This window comes from Montipora foliosa, chromosome 10, assembly GCF_036669935.1.
Source record: "Montipora foliosa isolate CH-2021 chromosome 10, ASM3666993v2, whole genome shotgun sequence".
NCBI classification, from domain to species: domain Eukaryota; kingdom Metazoa; phylum Cnidaria; class Anthozoa; order Scleractinia; family Acroporidae; genus Montipora; species Montipora foliosa.
The window spans coordinates 24,203,297-24,225,840 of NC_090878.1; the positions used below are offsets into that span (position 1 = coordinate 24,203,297).

Genomic DNA, 22,544 nt, shown 5'->3' on the forward strand with positions numbered 1-22,544 from the left:
CAATTGAAATGTTCGAGCACCATCCACATCATAAGGCAATCGGCCACGCAGAAACATTCGTCTCCCACGATGAAGCCGAGATCGTAAAACGATCAGCCTGAAACTAAGAGTTGCATAAATTAGGCATGATGGTCTGAAAGTCCCAAAGGTAGAACGCCTTTGCGGTTGATTAAGTTGGGCTTTGTTGTAACTATCAAATCAATTAATGTGCTTGATCCAGGTGTGATCCTTGTAGGCTTGTTGACAATGTTTTGCATGTCGAAAAGCTGAAACAAGATCAACAGTCTTGTCGTTTTAGGATGAATTTCAGAGTCTGTTTTGCTGTCAATACCTAGAAGGTCACAGTTAAAATCACCAAGTAGAATGATAGTGTCAGATTTCATCCACGCCTTCTCGAAAACACCATATATGTCCTCGAAGAAGTTCGGAAATTCAAGTCAGTCCGATCTGTAGATAACTGAAAATAATGCAGAAGTAGTAGGAAATTTAATCTGGCCCTATCTTTACGATGGGTCACCTTCACATATTCAGCACAAAACATGATGAATCCACCTCCCTTGCATTTAGTCCTGTTTCGGCGGAAGATCTTCAACCCATCTATGTTCAAATGGCTATTAGAAATTGAGCTGTCCAGATGCGTTTCTTTTATGGCAATTATATCGAAACGACAAATGCTTTGTAGTACTCTTAGCTCGTCGATCTCGTTGCGGACATTCAGATGAGCAATTTTTAAGTCCTTAGTTAAGGAGTTGAGAAGTTGGGCAGCTTGTTGAAGATAATTTTCATCGTCATCCCTAGGGTACGCTTTGTTTAGCGAAACTGCGACATTATAATTAAGATCATTATGAGTGCAGTTCACTTCTGTTAGAGTCTCATTCCCGGTTTGGTCGAGAAAAGAATCGCTGAATTTAGGGAGAGAACAAAAAGCACACTCCCAATCAAGGTGATAGTTTTCCAAATAATATTTAAAGACTTGCTTTCCCATCCCTGTGCATCTTGCGTGAAACCATTGATCGCACGTGGCACACAAAATGGCGTCCTGGTTACTTCGGACGGACTTCTGACATTCGCCGCAGGGGAACTTTTTGCCAGTCCGGAACGGGCCAGGATTGGGATGGACATCATCAGAGAACTTGATTAGTTGGAATGAGCATATTCCTGACACATCGTAAGGAACACGACAAGCCATGAACGCTCTTCTTGTAAAATGAAAACTTTAACAGGTTCTATCGTTGTGCTGGTCTCTGCTGGTCTCTGCCCGAATCCAGAAAACCACATCTTATGGGGGTCTCAGGAGTGCGACGTTCCGCCGGCATACCAGTTGAAACAAACCAAGACGGCTACGGCGACGAAAACGTCACTTCAAAATATAACTTTGAGCTATTCTAAGTATTTCATGATTATTCCATCTTGGTTATATTATACAATATGGGCGAAGTGTCCTATAAATGGATTGGTATTGACGGATTTGAAGCAAAGATTAAGACTGAAAGATTCACTGTAGTTTGTCCACGTTGTCGTCAAAACCTTAAATTTGGTCATTTCACGTAGTGGTTTTTACGAGTACGGGAGAGATGTGTTCAAAAATGCGTGCCGCACGTGCAGCACGATCATTTTGGTTCTATTAGCGAATAATATTCCGGCATTTTGGCGCTGTCGTTGCCGTAGCCTTCCTCAAATGACGGGTTGTGGCCTGACGAAGTTACACATCTTTCAGGGGAGTAGCCAGGGGGATCCTGGGGTGCCCGTGACCCCCCTCCTCCCTTGTGGCAGTCAACGACATAATACAAACCATATCTGTGAGACTAGAACAGAGAAATTTATGCCATCTGCAACTTGCTTCATGTACTATTGATCTCAGACGTCCGTGCACATGGACAAGGGCTTTTTTTCAGCCCACTTCACAGACCGTTGATTTCAGGTAGAGTTTACACGAAAGCGGTTTCACATCGACACGGTTCCATGACTTCGAAACCGCGTCAAAATCGATGCGAAACCGTTTTCGCCAGAAAATCAAAAAAGTGATGTTATAAGTGAGTGCTGCACTATGTGCTAAATTCACTATTTTGAATTGAACAATGCAAATTTCGCACCAAAATAGTAACCGTATTCAAATCGATGCGGTTTCACTGTTTACATGACAGATGAAACTGCATCGTTTTGAAAACGCTCCACTTTTGCCAGCGCTTTCAAATCGACACGGTTTCGGCAACAGTTTCGATCGGTGTCGTGTAAACAGAAGATGTAACCGGCATCGAAACTACGCGGTTACAAATGAAACAGCGTTCGTGTAAACGCTGCCTTAGTCTCCAGTTAAAAAAATTCTGATCCCGTGATAACACTTTTTGTGGCTCTCCGGTTTCGGAAAAACCGATCTCGTGACTCTATTTTCTGTTGCTCACCCCAAAGAGAAAAGCACGAAACGGTGTTGACGAAACCACAGAGGCACAAAAGTGTTATCACGTGATCAGATTTTGTTAACCGCAGACTGAAATCAACGCCCTTGTCGCCCTTGTCCAAGGACGTCTGAGATCGATAGTATGCAGCTATTTTATAGGCTTCTTGCCCCCCCGCACTCGGTGCTCATCCGAAAAATTGTCACTTTACCAAAAACACCGTGGATGATCAGTAAGTACCTAGGGAGAGAATGTAAACCCCCTTTTGAAAAATGCTAGCTACGCCCCTGTCCTACCCAGTGGCCACGTACTAAATCAAAGAAGTTCTAGAAAACAGAAGTGAAACCTCAAGGCGGCAGGCTACAGACGGACCGACGAAAAGACAGCTGTTTAGCTCAAAGAAGGCAATGACCTTTGTGCAGGACAGAGCGCCAGCGCACACTTCTAAGGCGGATCAGACATGGTGTCAGAAAATTTGCCAAACTTTTATACCCATGGACGACTTGCCGGCAAACTCGCCTGATGTGAACATCATTGACGAGACAACGTACAAAGTCCTATCCCCTGAAACACTGCACTAGCTGAGAAGGAGACTACGGTTCGGGCGAAAATATGCCAACTCTCGACACGCTTCAGGAGCTCACGCGTTACTCTGCCCCGCCGCTTAGAAAATATCATAAAAAATAAAGGAGGCCATACTGGTTACTAATATTTAAGTTATTCGATGTAAAATCAATAACGAATAACATACTTAATTTTCCAAGAGGTAGTTATAGCAGGAGCCCATCCTGAAGCGTGCAACTTCCATACAGCGTCTGTGAAACGACGTTTTCACAAGTAGGTTTATTTTTAGACTAGCCCTTCCCGCGAATTAGGTCAAAAAACAAAGGCAGTTCCGGTTCGGTGACCCTATGACGTCAGCTTAATATCTTGTAATTGGTCATCGGGCTCCTGTGGGAGTCTCATTCGCGGAAAATTCAATTTAAAAATAAATCGGTCTGTGAAAACGCCGTTGCACGAACACAGTAGAGTTGTAGGCTCCGAGTCATGGGTTCCTGGTTATAGCAATTACTGAAATATGAGCCAACAAAATATCGGAACGAACTTTTGAAACACCATGTATACCAATTTATTTTATTTTTATTTTGTTTCTTTATTTCTTTACCTCTTTTACTGTTAACTTGATTGTAAGTTACAAACCCGCCTCGATTATCTTTGCTATATGCGGGCTGTGTATTTCTTCAATTTTTAAATTTAAACATTGAAATAAAATGATGATGATGATGATAATGATGATGATGATGATGATGATGATGATGATGATGATGACAACAATTTATTTATCATGTATAGATGTCGATGATATACCAGGATTCAGTTTCTTGTTCATGAAATTTGATATCTTCGTCGTGCAAGATGAATATGTAACATATGTTTATGACTTATTAAACGTCAGCATTAAAGTGTTAATGTACACTAGGTATTTTTGATGATTCAAGACATTTTACAGGGAAATTCAAAAGAAACTTTTATGTAAATAAGAGAATTCTGTATCAGATATACAGATATTGATTAATCAAACACTTTTTTTGTTTTCCCCACATGAATTATTAATGAATTTCATAAGACACTGTTATCATTCAGATGTTAGGATATTGATGTCGTCGTAGTTGCAGATATCATAATATATCTTCATACCATAATATAAGTGCATCCTGTTCATGCGTGAATTCATGTGGCTGTTGATGTCATTACTGTAAGATACGAAGACAGTGAAACTACCTTTGGCTTTCTTCAGTAACGGTGATCACTTTTTCGATGCTTTTAAAATGAATAAAAACTGAGATGTCTCAGATTTGGATTGTTATTATCTGTTTAATAAACAGAACGTGGTATATGACCGCGCGGGGATACCATTTTTTTCTTCTTGCGCTGATATATCTCTCATTCGTTTGCTGCACTGACTCGTGAGATGTACGATCAGCACTCTTAAGACGCTTTCCATTTGACAGACCTGACCGGCCAGACGACGAGGCATTAGGAAGGACTAACTGTACAACACCTTTAAATTAACACACGAGGATGACAGATACTCCTCCAGAAGAATGCGAGGGGTTATCATGGAAGTGTTCCTTCTAATTGTTGCATTATCTTTGGAAACTGATGGGTGTGGCCGAGTAGTTCCAACAAAGGGAAAGCACCCTAAGATAAAGACAAGTTCGTATTCCCGGCGGTCATGTGGTATCATCCTCTATTTATTAATGCTTTTAAGGTTCTTTATAGAGCGAAGAGAAATAACCCCATTTTTAAAGAGTTTTTTGTGACATGCGGAATAATGAAGGTCAAGGAAAGTGGGTTCCACCAGAGAGCTTGTTTCTTCACGCATATCAGAAAAATCCAATTCAATAATTATTGTTTTATCAAATATTGTTTTAGAGACAGATGTCAAGCCACAAAAGCACTATTTCCCTACTTCGTCAGTAGGGAAATAATATCATTCTCTTGTCAGTTAACTTTCGGTTTGAAGGCCAAACGTTTCACTCTATAATGTCCACCGAATGAATGAATAAACATTAAACGCAAATGTTGCCTGGAATGTATAATTGTTTTAAAACTAGATGTAAACATACTAGAGGTTTAAAACTATTGTAGTTTTACTTGCTCTTATTGCCACAATCCGAAACACTTAAACTAAAAAAATGAAAAAGAAAAAACGTTTAAAGCATTCTAAACATAACCAAAAATGAACTCTAACGAGAATCTCATGAATCCGCTGAAATGAATTACTTAAACTTTTTGTGCCATCATTTCATGGAGTGACTCATAGATCTGTTGTGCAGTTATGTTGATTTGTATTCACACCTTTTTTAGCCTCAAGATCAGCTGAAAAAGGTCAGGAATGTCGAGCGCCTGTTGAAGATCGTATCTACGGGGAAATTCACAGATATCGCACCCTCTGTTGGCCCAGCGTGTTGGGAAGACATGTAACTGTGACTTGGCATAGTGGATATATTATCTCTTTGTTTCAAGTGGAAGTTTACTCTACTCAAAGAGGTATAATATTTACGATATAACAGGCTTGTATTTTCACTGATTTACTTATTTCCGCCCTCCGGCCCCTCTTGATTATAATGTAATTTGGCAAGTTATTCAACATCTTTCGCATGCAAAATCACTTTTCTTGTAATGATCACAAGATTTCAACTTCATTAAAAAATACTCGACGGGTAATCTTAGCTGACACGATTAATGTAATTCAGGAAATCAACTTTTTTAGACGACAGCCTATAATAAAGCTTCGATTCGACAATCGCTTTAATTGAACTTAATTGCTTGCATCATGAACTTCATCTGTATCATATTCGACTGAAATGCGACCTGTAGGCTAAAATTACTGTCGTTTGTGGTAAATTATAGTGGTTTGTGGTAGTTCTTTAGCATCTCGGAGCACGAAGACTAAGTTAAGGAGGCTGCAAAGGGTTTTAATCTCAGAGCACTCGCGTGTAAGCCATATACTTAAACTGGTCGCGTCAGCTCATGAATCCAAAAATGTGGACAGAAATAGAAATGCGACCTAAAATCGATAAACCGGGAATAAAAATTTGTTAGAGGTGTTTAGCAATATGTCGAAACTTTTACAATTTTCTTTTTTTTAACGATCTTCCAACGATGTTTTCACAAATAATGCAAGTTCTACTAGCTTAATTTTAGGTAAAAGTTTTCTGGAATTTTCAGAATAGTTTTTAACGTATTTTTCGAAACTGATTTTAAAGGACTTTTGGCAGTGTCGTACTGCTGCCATCATGGCCACAGTAGGGGACTCGTGGACGACGTTTGGAAACTGCCTGAAAAAAGTAGTAGACAATTTCAAAGTGTTTGTCGTCTAAAAGATCTCTCTGTTGTAATCCTTCTCCTTTGAAAACCCACTCGTGCCTGTGGAAAACCCTTTGGAGCCACCTTAACAATCCTCATTAAGACCAATAACTCATTCAAAACTGGCCATGGGCGGGAGAACCAAAAGTCGCGATCCTGTATTCGCTCATTGGTATGTGAACTTGAAAACGGATTCATTACTCTGCAGTTGAGTGGAGTCCTCTAGCGTGAGTGTGTAAAGCCGTTTTCTTTAAGAAAGAAGATCATGTTTTTATGTTTCAAGAAACAGAGACATCTCTTTAGCTTAAAGCCTTCAAAAACCGAAATTATTATTACCACACAAATGAATAGTTCTCTCCGCATGCGCTGATTGGCTAACTCGTAGTTGATTATCCAATTACTATTCCTCTCCGAGTAGCCGGCGTGCGAGAGTTGAAGTTTCCGACCACATTTTACAAAAATATCGTAGTTTTTCGGTTCGCGTTGTTTCGTGTTGTATGGTGTATACTAAAACAATTACACCTTCTCTTCGGTGACTAATAGTTAAATATCAGGTGTCTATAAATTTCAAAGTTGTGCTAGTGAGTATCTTCAACATTGAGAGTCGGACATTCCTTTTTTTATTTCAACTGGATTTGCTTACAGTCCAAGTCTCTTGTCGCCGAATGAAAAGTCCACCTTTTCCACTGCAGGTCTTCCGGTTCATTATAACCAAGACGACAATTATGCTAATTCTGGATAAATAATTTAGTTGGTACTTGGCTCTAAGTTTTTGCCCATGTATAGTCAGATGCGGTAATGGCACTGCCACTGAACAACGCGGCCAAGAACTTTTATCTGGAAGTAACCACATTAGTTATTAAACTTTTGATGTCAAACTACACAGCTGTCAAATCCACTCGTCCTGCTAATATAATCCCTTATTTTTTTGTTTAGGCTGTCAGATTCAAGCAATTAGCTGGTTCATTATTGGCATATTTTTAGATGACGTCTACTCAGCTTCCTCATTCAGATTTGGTTATGGACCTGAAAAGTGTCGACTGAACGGAAATGGTGCATGGTTACCAAGCACCAAAAGAAATGCTAGCGACTTCTTACAAATCAACCTTGGTTATGAGTTCTACATTTGCGCCACAGCAACTCAAGGAAACCCAACTGCTGATCAATGGACAACAAAATACAAGATATATACATCGTTGGACAACATGAACTGGACGACCTACAAAGAGAATGGGACAGAAAAGGTTTGTAATTAACTTTTTAGGGAAGATTTGCCAGACTTCTTTAAACACATTCTATGGGAAAATTCCGGCACCACCTGATGAGGAAATTCCATGTCAGATTTGTCCATGTCGTTAGATTAGCAAGCCGAAATTCCCGCACCGCAGCTGTTTTGTCCGATAGAGAAGGTATTAGTTAGAGGAGGGTCTTAACGTGCACTGGGCTAAATCTGGAGGCGACCTGAGTGTTCGGAGAGAATTTACGGCTGATTTACTTCGGCGGATATGCAAGACCGCCGCCAGCAAGTAACCAACCTTGGGGAATCATACATAATTATGAGAGAGCAACGGTAGAACTAACACTCCCTAGAATCACGCTAAAACGGCCAGAAATGCTAAGAACATACCGTAAATAAGACGAGGAGGCAAGGTAAGAAATTCTGGTGTATTTTTATCTTAATGCTCTAAATAACGATCGCTAAGGCCCGTTTTAAACGTCGCATTTTACACGTGGCGAATCTAATGCAAATGAGACAAATCTATTGTTTTCGCTAATTTGCATTTCATTCGCAACATGTAAAATGCGGCATTTAAAACGGGCCTAAATTCCCCACAAAAAAAACCATATAAAATTTATGTAACGCAACAGCGATTCTCCGTGAGCTTGGGGTGAGATGGTAAAGTTTCTTTGAATTGCACAGCATTTCCATAGATGAAGCCAGGCATTTAGTTTACCTTTTGGCGAATGCTGCAGTATTCAATGAGGGGAGTTTAAGACCTCCCGCTTCCCGTACCTTGCTCTCCCAGTTCCCGAACCTTTATCTCTCGGCTCCCGCCCTTTTTAGTCCTGCTCCCGTCCCCTATAAATTAGGAAAGGCAAAACACATCTTGGTCATTTAGCTACGTAATTCTTAAGTGATGACGGTCTCAATTGTTAAAGCTTGCAGTTCTGAATAGACCTCTTTACAGTTGTGTACCATTCTCGTCACCAGAGTCTCGGTTCGACCCAAGGCTCTCGGAAACTGTATGTAGGAGAACATGTGCCATAGGGTTGTTATAGCCAAGAATTGGCTATTTAAACCTTACGGCGACTGCTCACTCCTGGTGCTAACATGAATGCACCAATTAGAGACGCTTTTGATTGTTCTTCACGAAAACCAATGAGAAGACACTTTGTTTCAAGGTTCCCCAGAGATCTTCTCTCCCTCAGTCAAGAGAAGAGCTCTGGAGTCGAGATTGAGTTGTGTGCTTAGTTACCTGGGCCTGGTTGTTCGAAAGCCGATTAACTTTTATCCAGGATCAGCGTAAACTTTTGTTTCATGTTTTCAACTTTTTGGTGAAAGTTGTTTTTCTTATTTTTGTTTTTCAAAATTGACTTCCTCTAATGTTAAGTTTTGCCGAATATCAGCGTTAATCAGCATTTGGCCGTAGAGAAATAAACTCCTTGGTTAATTGTTAATCTCGGTATTAGCGTTAATCGGCTTTTGATCAACCGGGCCCAGGCCTGTAAATAAAAGTGAGGCTGGTGTTGACCTTGTCATGATACAGATCTCCCTCCCTCTTTTTCTCATGTTAATGATGTTTTAAATTTTGGAATTTTTAGTCCTCGGAAACGCGGTTTCCGGCATTCTGAGGCAAAGTCAGCGGGTTTTAATTTCTAGTTTTTTAAAGTTAAAATTCCATATTTTTCAAATAAAATATAACAGAGCTGCGCAAAATGATATAATGTTATTTCCCAATTGGGAGGTCCTTGTAGTGAAAAACTGTGACCGAGGTCCTGAAAATGCTGCGTGAGGCCGCAGGCCGAGGGGAGCTTTCCAAGGCCGAGATCACAGTTTTTCGCTATACGGACCGACCCTTAGCTGGTAAATAACTTTATTCTTTTCTCTCTCTTTTCCTTTCTAAAGTCACTCTTTTAAGTCTTGACTCGCACCGCGTTTGATAGCGAATGCAGTACGTGACTTACAAACTGCACTTTTCAAAGAGAAACATTTTTATTTGAATTCTATTTTCAGGCCTCTTGTCTACTAAAAATCTGTTTGGAAACCTTTACTTTTGTATGTAAACGGATTCGGTGTCAAAAAATGGAAATTAAAGTCATTACACAAGGTTACGCAACCGGGGCTAGGATTCCGCCCGGGTTGGCGGGCAAGATAGGAAAATTCGGCCCGCTCCCAGGGCCAAACAGATTGCAGGATTCGCAGAATTCCACCCGCTCGCGCATTGAGAAAAAAATATAAAAGGTTATGTACTTCGGATCAAATTTTCATTTATAAAACTATGATAAAAGTATGCTGCATTTAAACCTTTTTCAAACTTTGTGTTTCATCAAAGACGGGATCCATAAGGAGCATTCTTCGGGGTATCTTTCCGCAAAACGCTGAACTACAGCATCGTATGTGACGGGCTTTTCGTAGTAACTAGCGTAGTGCAAACAATTCGCAGGAAACAGTTAATGTTAGGCAAAATGTCTGAATCACAGGCCTGGTGAAAAAAGAACCACATTCGCAGCAAACCAAAATATTCAAATACCGGTACTCATTTGTTTATTAATCAGATAACGTTTTAGCTTCATTGAACAGCAGCGAGTTAGCCTTCTTAATTAAGATGTACCTGTATTTATTTTATATTTTTACAAGTTTATGACGCTAGGTGTTTTAATTTAGGGGGCTCGATCGAGCCCCCTGAACAGCAAAAATATGTTTGTTTCTGCTCCAAAGGGAGCTGGGAAAAGTGTGGCCTTTGAACTAGCCCCCTACGCTTTTGATCGTTTACTTGGAGAGGATTGCAATGCTATCGTCTTGTAATTTTTCCACCTATTTCACTCATGAAAGATTTGGTCTCTAGTCTCAATTGTCGTAGCATTAGAGAGTCATATGTAGGAGACAACATATTTGAACAATTTGTGACACTGCACGAACATATTATTGTACATTAAAATTTTGACTATTGATTGACATATTAATGGTATACGGTATACAATTTAAAAAACTTGGTCTCGCTACTTTCAGGGGGTGGGGAAGTCGCTACTTTCCGGACTTCTAGCGGCCACAAAAAATTGACGTTAATTTCGGGGGGTCGTTACCATCGGAACTTTACGGTATTACTGTATGTTCTTCATGAATCAACAGCTTCAGTCGCGCTCCGTGATTCATGCAATCTTTAATCTTTAATAGGTATACTCCTAAGGCAGTAAAAACTATACTAGGAGTTTGTTTGAAATAAATAAAGAAATATTAATTTAAAATATTAAATAAATAAGCTAGTATATACACAATAATTTAACATATAAAAATATATGTAGAAAATAAGACAAAGATCATATATCTTAAGATATAAGAGCGGCCTTATAAGTATAAATAAATAGAGAAATTAATATATACATAGATTTCAGTTCTCGTAATCATTGAGTCCTTTACATTTAAAAAACAACAGCCTTAAATAAGACAGGAAGCTTAAGCACGCGCGTTTTTGAGACACGGACGGCAACCGGAAGTGAGCTGTTTTCCCTTTTAACTTGTCTTTACACGACCAAAAAATATCTTTTCTCCATTAGAGATGATTGGTACAAAAATCTGGGAGACACCACTGTCCTGGCACGCGAAATGTTCTCTTCTGTTTGCCGTCCGCGTCTCAAAAACCCACCTGCTTAAACTCCCTATTTTCCAGGCGCATTGTTCCTTAAAAACAAGCATTTTTGAACCCAAAAAGTCAGGTGAAAAAATAAGGAAAACAAATTAAACAATGTTTAAGATTCCTTTATTGTAATTTGGACTACCTTAGCTGGATGATGCCATCACCATTCTCAAATCTGTTTATCTACTGAGAATAGCAAGGTCAGATGCATTTTACAGTACACATTTTCTCAGAGTGAAATACTTGAGTGTGCAGATTATAGCAGAGCGTACAAGGAGTGAGTAGTTCTCGCAAATTGTTTCCGAATTCCGCATTCCAGATTCCGGATTCTAGCTTTTAGTGCTGCCATTTACTTGTACTTGTTTTAGTCACTTTGTAGAGACTGACGCATTGCGGTCTTGCCAATAAATTACGTTTTTGATCAGTTTATAATATTTATAGAAACTTGTTAAGAAAATATTTGGGATATTAAGAATTTTTTTACAATATTTAGGGGGAAACAGCAAGATATTTTGGAAAAATATCTGGACTTTCCGGGAACATATTTAGACGATTTTACGAAATATTTGTAGCTAGGCCTAGAGGAATGCGTGAATTGGAAAGTTTTTTTAGGCCAAAAATGTGTTTGGACATCAAGTAAGTAATGCTGCTGGCGAAAGGTGGACCCTTGAAAACTTAATTCGTTGTCGAGAAAAACAATGCGTTCAGACAACATTGAAGGGGCAAACGCACGCATACAATGACTTTACTCCTACAGGATAGTAATTTCAACATACAATATTGGTTTCTAAACGAGCCGTGTACATATCTAATCTTACATTATGTGTAGTTAAAAAAATGCTAGAATTCTCTTAAATAGTACTAATGTTAGCTACATGTATGTTGCAGAGTCTAAATTACTAAAACCAAAATTTGAGTATTTTATAATAGAAAAAAATAATTATCGATAAGAATAAATATAATAAATAATAAAAAAAAAAACAAATCTAACTATCGGGTTGATCGTTCCTCAAAAAACTCTTTAAAGCTAATCTCAAATGTCACTTGGAAGTGCATCCCATGCTGTTGCCCTCGACAAGCAAAGATCTTTTTAACCAGTTTGTCTCAGGTTTGGGCAAGTGCATGTCAAACTTGCTGCTTCGGATGTCGGATGTTGTAGTTATGCATCCAAGGCTGTGCTCTAAGTAAAATTTCGGGGAGCCCTTTGGGCTCCCAAGCATTTCAGCTGGGGTGCCCAGCCCTCCAAGTTGGTTGCCCGAATTAATTAATTCTTTATTTAATTAATTATGTTACATGTGAAATCATGTGGAACGGCCCTTTTACGTAAAGTTTTGTCGAATATCAGCGTTGAAAAGCATTTAGAAGTAGAGAAATAAACTCCTTGGTTAATTTTTAATTTGGAATTAGCGTTAATCGGCTTTTGAACAACCGGGCCCAGGGTCCGGTTGTTCAAAAGCCGATTCACGCTAATCCCATATTAAAATTTAACCAAGGAGTTTATTTGTCTACTCCCAAATGATGTTCAACGCTGATACTCGGCAAAACGTTACATTAGAAGAAGTCAATCGTGAAAAACAAAAATAGGCCAAAAAAAGTTACACCGAAAAGTTAAAAAGATGGAAGAAAAGTTTAGGCTAATCCTGGATTTAGTTTATCGGCTTTCGAACAACCGGGCCCAGCATATAAATTTTTTTAGCCGCCTTATCTGCTAGAAATACAATAAGTCAGAGTGCCCGGCCGGGCAACTGGGTAATTTTTCTCACTCGCCCGAAGCCAAATGTTGGTCGCCTCAGGCGACCGGGCGCCGTTAGAGCCTCTCAGAGTCCCATATTCAATAGCCGTTTTGACCAATCGTGATGGGAAAAAGACTATTCCTCCGTGAAAGGCGGTCTAGCTCAGTTTGCCTAGGAATCGAAAAACGCCCTGAACAAAAAAGACGTTATATAAGAAGTCGCGCCAGTCTAGTTCACCTGGAAATCGAAGAAATGTATTTCATCGATTTCAGCGATGTATAAAAATGTTAGTCACTTTGGCCAGTAAGCGTAAAAATGCTCCGGTTTAGTGTTTTGAGGGCTCTTGAACCGACGACGACATGTTTCCAAAACAACAATTAAATTAGGCGGCCAAAGACGGTGGAAGAACAAGAGAAAAAAGACTCGGAAGACTGCATTGCAAAGGTTACCAGGAACGCAACAAGGTGGTCGTTTAAGGTTTTCTCCGAGTGGCAGATATCAAGGAACAACAAAGAAAGGAGTCATGAAATGCATAATTTATGTTAATAAACATGAGGCATTACATAATACCACTCGTGGTATTATATAATTCTTCATTTTGCATTCCATTGTTCATCTATTTACCCCGCTATTTTGAAATCCCTGGGGCCACGTTGAAATCCGTCCCCAGGCTTTCAGGTTTTTTGGGTGAATTACCAGGTATAACAACTTACTCACGTGTCTTGAGAAATTCATCCGCTTGGTGAAAACGACTAGTGAATATGGATGAGTATTTTTAAAGCATACACAAGCCATTTTGGCTGTTAGCTTGGTACGATGTGCAATATATGATTATCCTATGACAGTCTAAATTCGTCATTGTGTACGCTAAGCAACTTTATGATAGCTTTCCTTTCTATAGGTTTATCGTATATATTAAGGGGCGTTCGATTGACTGTATTCTGGAATAAGAATACATGGAATAGAAGTAAGAAAGCCTTCGTTTTTACGGAGATTCACATTAAAATTGTCAAACAAGTGCTGAAATGCTATTTTTTATTATTATTTTTGCTGGAACCAACTGTCCTATAACTAGTTTTCGAGGCCTGTAGATGCCCTCTTACTTATGATTTTTTCCTTTGGCGCACCTGTATATGGAATGTTCTTGGCCAATTTCTTCCCGAGCGTGCCGAAATGTAAATTAATTTTATCCCCTATCTCTTTTTTGTTAGTATATGATCGACCCCCACTGGAAAACTCGTTAATCATTGTCGTTTTAGAATTACGACCTAACGTACTGTCTATTAGTTTTCGAGTTTCTCTTACGTTGCCGCTCAGTATTTTCTTGGATGCCGTAGTTGAAATATTTCTAAGAAATATTCTTGAGATATTTCTTAGAGGCTAATGCGGGGGGATATATTAGAAAGTATTTCCATTTGAAAAGATTCCCCCGCATTAGCGTCCATTGCAAGCTAGTTCCAGTCCAATACCGAGAATACGAAAATGGACGTCTACGCTTGGGTTATTATACCGTGAGTCTGCGCATGTGGAGTTAGTAAAAGAAACACCGGAATACAATGCATCTTTTGTACGTTTTATTTTTCGTTTTGAAAAAACATTCATGAGAGTGGTAAGTTCATTTAGTTTGCCTTTTACACTACAAAGTTTATGATTTCACTGCTTTGTTCATCTGGCACCGATGTAGTTTTCTGTTTGGAGTTGATCTCGGAGGGTCTGCCAAATTTAGGAGCCAGCGAGCCATGGGAGCCGTGCGAATTTCGCATTTAAGTCTAAGCACCCATTTCAAATAGCGCTGATAAACAGTTATTAAGTCTAAGCACCCATTTTAAAACGGTTAGCTTTCAATAACTGTGTGACTCGCATGTTGACTTGCATGGCTCGTCATGTTGGCTCGCATGACTCGCATGACTCGCAAGGCTCGCTGACTCGCACATTGGTACAACTCGCGAGAATTCCGCTTAAGCTGCTTTGACACCTTGTGGATTGTTGTATGAAATAACAGTCGCGTAGAAAATTTGATCATGGAAACATAGCCGTGGAAACATTGTCTGCCTTGTGTCTGCGTTGCCAGTGACATTTCAATGCATAAAACGTGGCTTTGCATGTAAAAGTGTGCATAGGCCAGAAGTGATACATGAAACAATATCAGCTGGAAAAATACCACCAACTCCGAAGCCGTTTGCGTAACTACAAAGCTTTAACCCTCAGGATAATCAGTAGCTTCCATTCAAGCCAACATTGAAATCCTCATAGTACTTCCGTAACTTCTGCCATTGAAACCACTTTCCAAGTTCACAGTCGATCTTATAAACTCGGTAACAGGAATATTTTGAAATACAGGAAACAATAATTCAAGTTCGACTGTTGAGATTCTGAATTCCCGTGGGCGTCCTCTTTATTTTAAAACAGAATACACTTTGTAATTCCATTTCCTTAAACCAGAGACCACAATTATCCACAATTTGGGAGAACTACAACAACTTATCCACACTGGATAAATCACTATCCACTGGATAACTCAATTGGTTTTGCTAGTGAAAATCAAAGGCCTGGTTTCTTGAGCATCTTGATTTTCAGCAATTATTCTAATGATCATCAACAAAATTTGTTTATTGTACATAGTCAAGTTTATGTAAAAGGAATAATGTTTGAAATTTATTAAATAAACAAAGTTGTGTTTTATCTTCTTTCCTCCCTTTGATTATGTTCTACTGAAGCCTTCAAAAGGGACTGTCACGTTATCTTAGGGTGCTTACGGAAATGTTTAGTTTATCACGAGTTTAAAAACTCGAAAATGGTTTTGTGGAATTCCTTTACTGATAAAATTATTGTTTCATCACACACATAACTGTGAGCAAAAGCGACTTTTATCCAGGTGATTTGCCATAAACATGAAAAACGTCGGGCCGACCTTTTTCAGTTTAAGATTATCCCAATGCAATCCGTTTCAGTCTTTTCCATTTGAGTCCATCCTGCTTCTTGTTCCTTTTGCTGTATTTCTTTTATGTTGTTCAACAGTTTCAAGTAGTTATTGAAATTTTTCGTTCTACTTCTTTGGGCATTTTGGGTGTCGTGAAATTACAAAGCCCACGGTATGTTCAAACTGCGAAAACACGGCGGAACAACCTTCTAACGCAAGCCGACCATATTATCAGTTGTCGACCTTAAAGCGCAATATTCATCTGCCTTATGGCAGAACTTCAAACCTTGCTTGTTTTCCTATTCAATGCTAGTGGGGCGTCTCGAAAGAACTTAACTTCGATAAACAATGTGAATTTTTCATATTACTGTATGTTTTTCCTGAATCAACAGCTTCAGTCGCGCTCCGTCACTCACGCAAGACGTTACGGGTGGCAACTGGAAGTCAGCTGTTTTCCCTTGTAACTTGTCTTTACACAACCACATTGACATTGCTAAGTATCTTTTCTCCATTAGAGATGATTGGTATAAAAATCTGGGAGACACCACTGTCCTGGCACGCGAAATGTTGTCTTCCGGTTGCCGTCCGCGTCTCAAAAACGTGCGAAATCTCCATATTCTCCAGGCACCTGCTTGTTCCTTAAAAAAGAAGCATTTTTGTACTCAAAAAGCCAGGTAAAAAAACAAGGAAAACAAATGAAACAAGCTTTAAGTTTCCTTTATAGTAATTTGGACTGCCTTAGCTTGATGATGCCATCACCATTCTTAAACTGCCCCTAACCCTTCAACTTGTTATGTTTTTGGTAGATTTTCATATCTTTCAAGAACTCGTTTTCGCATTTTTTTTTTTTTAATATTGAATCCTCACTTTCTTACGAGCGCTTGAAGTTACTGAAATTTTTAATTTTCTGCGCGCTATAAGCACCGCTGGACAAATAATTGTCTCGTGAGCTCATTAGAAACGAGTCAATGAGAAGCGTCCGATATTTGACACTTTTTTAGCTGTGACGTAAGAAAAGGACATTCCAGCAACTCAAGCTTTTCTTACGTCTTGCTTGATAAATAGACACATTTGGTCGAGTGGGGGACTAATGTGAACGATAGGTGAAAAGGTAGTCGCGACTGCCTTCACTTTTAGCGCTCGTAAAAAAGTCAGGATTCAATATATATATTTTTAAAATCCGAAAATGATTTCTTGAAAAATTTGAAATTCTACCTTAACAAAACAACTTGAAGGGTTAGGGGCACATTAAGTCTGTATATCCTCTGAGAATAGCAAGGTCAGGTCCATTTTACAGTTACATGTACGTTTTCTCAGAGTTAAATACTTGAGTGTGCAGATTATAGCAGAGTATAAAAGGAATGGGCAAGTTGTTGTAGTTCTCGCGACTTGTTTCTGGCTTCCGGATTCCGGATTCCGGCTTTTAGTGCTGCTTTTTTATATTTGTACTTGTTGTAGTCACTTTGTAGAAATTGACACATTGCGGTCTTGCCAATGAATTAAGTTTTTGATCATTTATAATATTTATAGAAAACTGTTTAATAAAAAAATATTTGGGCTATTTAGAATTTGTTAGCTAGGCTTAGAGGAATGCGTGAATTGGAAAGTTTTTGTAGGCTTAAAATGTGTTTGGACATCAAGTAAGTAATGCTGCTGGCGAAAGGTGGACCCTTGAAAACTTCATCATCGAGAAAAACAATGCGCTCAGACAACACTGAACGAACAAACGCACGCATGCATTGATTGACTTTACGCCTACAGGATAGTAATTTCAACATACAATATTTGTTTCTAGATGAGCCGTGTATACCTATCTAATCTTACAGATATGTATAGTCATAAAAAATGCTAAAATTCTTTCAAACAATACTAATGTTACCTGCATGTATGTTACAGACACTAGATTGCTAAAACCAAAAATTGAGTATTTTATTACAGAAAATAATAATTATTGATAACAATAAAGATAATTATAAAAAAAAAAACCCTAATCTATAACTATCGGGTTGGTCCTTCCTCAAAAAACGTTTTGAAACTAATCTCAAATGTCACTTGGAAGTGCATCCCATGCTGTTGCCCCTCGACAAGCAAAAGATCCTTTTAACCAGTTTTGCCTAAGGCCGGGACACGCTGACACACTAGGCGGAGATATGTCCAGGTTTGCATTTTTGCGATTTTTCGGAAAATTCGCAATTTTCGCAAAAATCGTTAAATTCGCAAAAATCGCGACTCTTGCCAGGGACTAGTGTTCTGTAGCTTTTCAGTGTCCTAATTGCAGAACGCTGAAAGCTGGAGAACACAAGTCCCCGACAAGAGTAGCGATGTTTTGCGATTTTAACGATTCTTCGCAAAATTCGCAATTTTCGCAAAAATAGTTAAAATCGCATCTCTTGTTGGGACTAGTCTTCCAAGGTTTTCAGTGACCTGCGATTTTTGCGATTTTTCGCAAAATTCGCAATTTTCGCAAAAACCGTTAAAATCGCAGAACATTGAAAAGCTAGAGAACACAAGTCCCCGACGAGAGTCGCAATTTTCGCAAAAATCGGAAAATTCGCAATTTTCGCATTTGCGTGCAAACCTGGACATAAGTGACTAGGCGACAAGTCGCAGCAACATGTCTCTGCGAGAAGTTGCTCTGTGTGTACTACTCGCAAAACAAGTCGCTGCGACACGACGCCTGTTCGGTGCACACGCAGTGATCTCGTATGAAGGAGAATGTGAACTAGTTTAATTTCTAATTCAATATGGCTGACCATATGACGCTCTCTCGATCACGGTTCATTTATATTTTGTCCCAACTTGTTGCCGGAAGTGTACACACGATGCGAGAACGCTGCTTTCGCTAATTTTGTCGCTGCGATAAGTCGCACAAATTCAAACTGGTTTGAATTCGTGCGATTGATCGTGGCGATAAAATTCTGCCGCAGCGACAATGATTATCATGAAATTAACCGTGTCACACAAGGCGAATTGTTGCGGCGACTTGTTCCCGCGACGTGTCGCAACGACTTATCGCCTAGTGTGTCCCAGCCTTTAGGTTTGGACAAGTGCATGTCAAACTTGCTTCTTCGGATGTTGTAGTTATACATCTCGGAGTTCGACAAAAAAACACGTTTTTTTGAGCAGTTACCCCACACAAGGCTGCAACAGTCGAAGTACGGATTTACTGATCGATAAATAGAATTCAATGTTCTTAAGTCTTTCGTTAGAGGTCTAATTTTACACTTACTATTTGATATATACACAAGCAGGAGTGTTTTATCAGATATAAAAAGTCGTGAGGGAGCCCGACGGATTTTTTATATCTGATAAAACACGTGCTGCGCATGTGTTAAGTGGCTTAAAATACTCCTCCATATTCAATAGCTGTTTTGACCAATCGTGATGGGAAAAAGACTATTCCTTCGTGAAAGGCGGTCTAGCCCAGTTCGCCTGGGAATCGAAAAACACCCTGAACAAAAAAGACGTTACATAAAAAGACGCGCCAGCCTAGTTCACCTGGAAATCGAAGAAATGTATTTGAGCGACGTATAAAAATGTTATTCACTTCGGTTTAGTGGTTTGTGGGCTCTTGAACCATCGACAACATGCCTCCAAAACGACAGTTAAATTAGGCGGCCAAAGACGGTGAAAGAACAAGACAAAAAAGACTTGGATGACTGCATTGCAAAGGTTACCAGGAACGCAACAAGGTGGTTCATCTATTTACCCCGCTATTTTGAAATCCCTGGGGCCACGTTGAAATCCCTCCCCAGGCTTTCAGGTTTGTTGGGTGAATTACCAGGTATAACAACTTACTCACGTGTCTTGAGAAATTCATCCGCTTGGTGAAAACGACTAGTGAATATGGATGAGTATTTTTAAAGCATACACAAGCCATTTGGGCTGTTAGCTTGGTACGATGTGCAATATAAGATTATCCTATGACAGTCTAAATTCATCAGTGTGTACGCTGAGCAACTTTATGGTAGCTTTCCTTTCTATAGGTTTATCGTATATACTAAGGGTGCGTTCGATTGACTGTATTCTGGAATAAGAATACATGGAATAGAAGTAAGAAAGCCTTCGTTTTTACGGAGATTCACATTGAAATTGTGAAACAAGTGCTGAAATGCTATTTATTATTATTATTTTTGCTTCAAAACGCCAGAAACCGACTGGAACCGACTGGCATATAACTCGTTTTCGAGGCCTGTAGATGCCCTCTTACTTACGATTTTTTCTCGTAGGGCACCTGTATATGGAATGTTCTAATGTCCAAATTCTCCCTGAGCATACCGAAATGTAGATTCATTTTATCCCCCTGTCTTTTTTTATCAGTATATGATCGACCCCCACTGGAAATCTCGTTAATGATTGTCTTCTTACGACCTAAAGTACTGTTTATTACTTTTCGAGTTTCTCTTACGTTGCCGCTATTTTCTTGGATGTCGTAGTTGAAATATTTTTTTATAATTTTGATATTAACCTTGTTTCCGGTATTTCTCAGTATAATTTAGTCAGTGTAACTCATTCTTTGTTTTGACAAATCTACGTAGCTTGTTGTTCTTTATTCGCGAGTAAATTTGATTGTTGGAAGGAAATTGTTCGAGAATTCACCAAAATGGTTGATTTTGTTTCCCTTTTGGTCCACATTGAAAACCTGTTGCCAATGAAACGTTTCAAGTGGGCAGGTTAGCGGGAGTGTACTTTCAAATAGCTGTTTTTCAACATGAGGCGTAAAAATGACTGCGAATGCTTTTTCCGTTTTAGTCTCCATTTCAATGCGTGAGTCTGCGAGCTTCTGTGCATTTGGAGTTAGTAAAAGAACACCGCAATACAATGCATCTATCGTACGTTTTATTTTGACGTTTTGAAAATACATTCGTGAGAGTTGTAAGTTCATTTAGTTTGGCTTTGACACTACAAAGTTCATTATTTCAATCCTTTGTTCATCAGCTGGTACGTGTAGCTTTCTGTTTGGAGTTGGTCTTGGAGGAAGATCTGCTGGCGGCTGATTGGATTCTCTTTAAGTTGGTTTCTGTGGAACTTAATCAGCATCGGTCTTATTTCTTTTACCCATTTATTTTTCTAAGGGGCCTCCTCAAGTTTTTCTTTCATCGTTTTGCTGAGGGAGAGGGAGATAACACAAATGTGGATGGCATGATTTTAGAGTCCACTTAAGGATGGTGCCTGCAATTATTATTACCCATATGTTTTGCACATTTCGAAATACTCGGGTTGCCCATAGGTGGTGCTTTCCAAAACAGGGATATTTTTGGGCGGTTTAAAACTATGCGGAGAAAGCCGAACTCAGCAATTGCTCTTGGTATGCAAAAAGAATATTGGGGTTAACCATCCATTGTTCGGAGCTTCAATTTGGAAACGAACGCTATATACATTGCTTTGTATTTTACAGCTTTTTACAAATATTGTTGATTAATTAACTTTGAAAAATGCGTGGCTACTCCCAATTTTCTTTTTGGATTTCAATAAAACTTGTAAAGATTTGCTATTCCCGCATATTCGTAAACAGGGAAAAAATACCTTTGAAGTACCTTATTACATGAAATTTCGCGATTTAAAAAAAATCTCGAAATTTAAGTGACGCGAAAATTAAGGTCGTGTTCTATTGGGATTAACCGTTTTAAGTTGGTTGAGTTGGTTGGGTTTTTTCGTGTTCTATTGGGAAAAAACCGTTTTCGGGTGGTTTGATTGATCAACTCTTTCAACCGGCATCAAACTAGGTTGAAATGGTTGAAAAAGCATTGGCAGCAACCGCTGTCGTTTTCGCGGGTTACTTAAAGTCGGCCGTGGGCTCCTGCCGTGTTGCTTTCAGGCCTGAACTTGTCAACGCTGAGAACCGAACCAAAAACGGTTGGAAAAGTGTTCTATTGGGAAACCTCAACCGCCTCAACCGAAACCGGTTGCGGTTGAAACGGTTGATCCCAATAGAACACGACCTAAATGTCGCGAAAATTAAGTGACTCACATTATATCAATAGCTAAAACAGCGACTTTATTACACACCTTTATAACAATCATTTTGAGCTATTCTGTGGTAATGTTCTGGTCCTCTTCATCACTACTGCTTTCCGTCCCTACTCCAGGTAGCACTTCTTTTGTACAACCCTCAAACTGTCCATTTACTGGCTCCTTGAGTGTGTCTCACTCAAAAACGCGAAATTAAAGTGAGTCAAAACGCAAAATTTCGCAAAATAGCGAAATAAAGGTGTCGCGAAATATGCGAACCTCAAAATCACGAAATTAACGTGTCGCGAAAATTTCATGTAATAAGGTAGTGGGCATCGTCTTTAAAAAAGCCGCGGTTTCTGATACTGGGACAGTTGACATTAAACTTTTCAAAGTAAACATTACCACCGTGAATTTGTTTTACCAAACAGAGCCGTCTGTCTTTAGCTTATATTTCACCGTCCATAATTGTCAGCATAAATTCTAATTTCTTTTGCAGGTCTTTCATGGAAATACTGGGCGAAACGACATTGTCAAGCATAATCTTGAGGAGGTTATCATAGCGAGCTTCGTCCGCTTTCAGCCAACTGACTTTTTTGGTCATAAGGCATTGAGAGTTGAGCTCTATGGAGCACTTAAATCTCTAGGTAACTCATGAACTTATTTTCTATAAGTTTTGCAGATTCATCTGCATGTAATTAATATTTAAAAAGACAAAATTAGAAAAGAAAAAATGAACTCCATTTTTGAACTTTTTCTTTATGCGTATATGTTTAGGAATAGTATTTGACAGCCTTCTGTTAGCACTGTAAAA

The 22,544-nt window shown here is 39.2% G+C and overlaps 1 protein-coding gene across 1 annotated transcript in view; it reads left to right on the forward strand.

The window, feature by feature from the left end:
* The window catches only part of LOC137972649 (neogenin-like), a 74,885-nt gene that overhangs the window by 49,059 nt on the left and 3,282 nt on the right, over positions 1-22,544 (forward strand). The window contains exons 3-5 of the mRNA XM_068819383.1: positions 5,268-5,450; positions 7,206-7,513; positions 22,230-22,377. Of these exons, the coding sequence (XP_068675484.1) occupies positions 5,268-5,450; positions 7,206-7,513; positions 22,230-22,377 (639 nt within the window). The remainder of the gene's footprint in view (positions 1-5,267; positions 5,451-7,205; positions 7,514-22,229; positions 22,378-22,544) is intronic.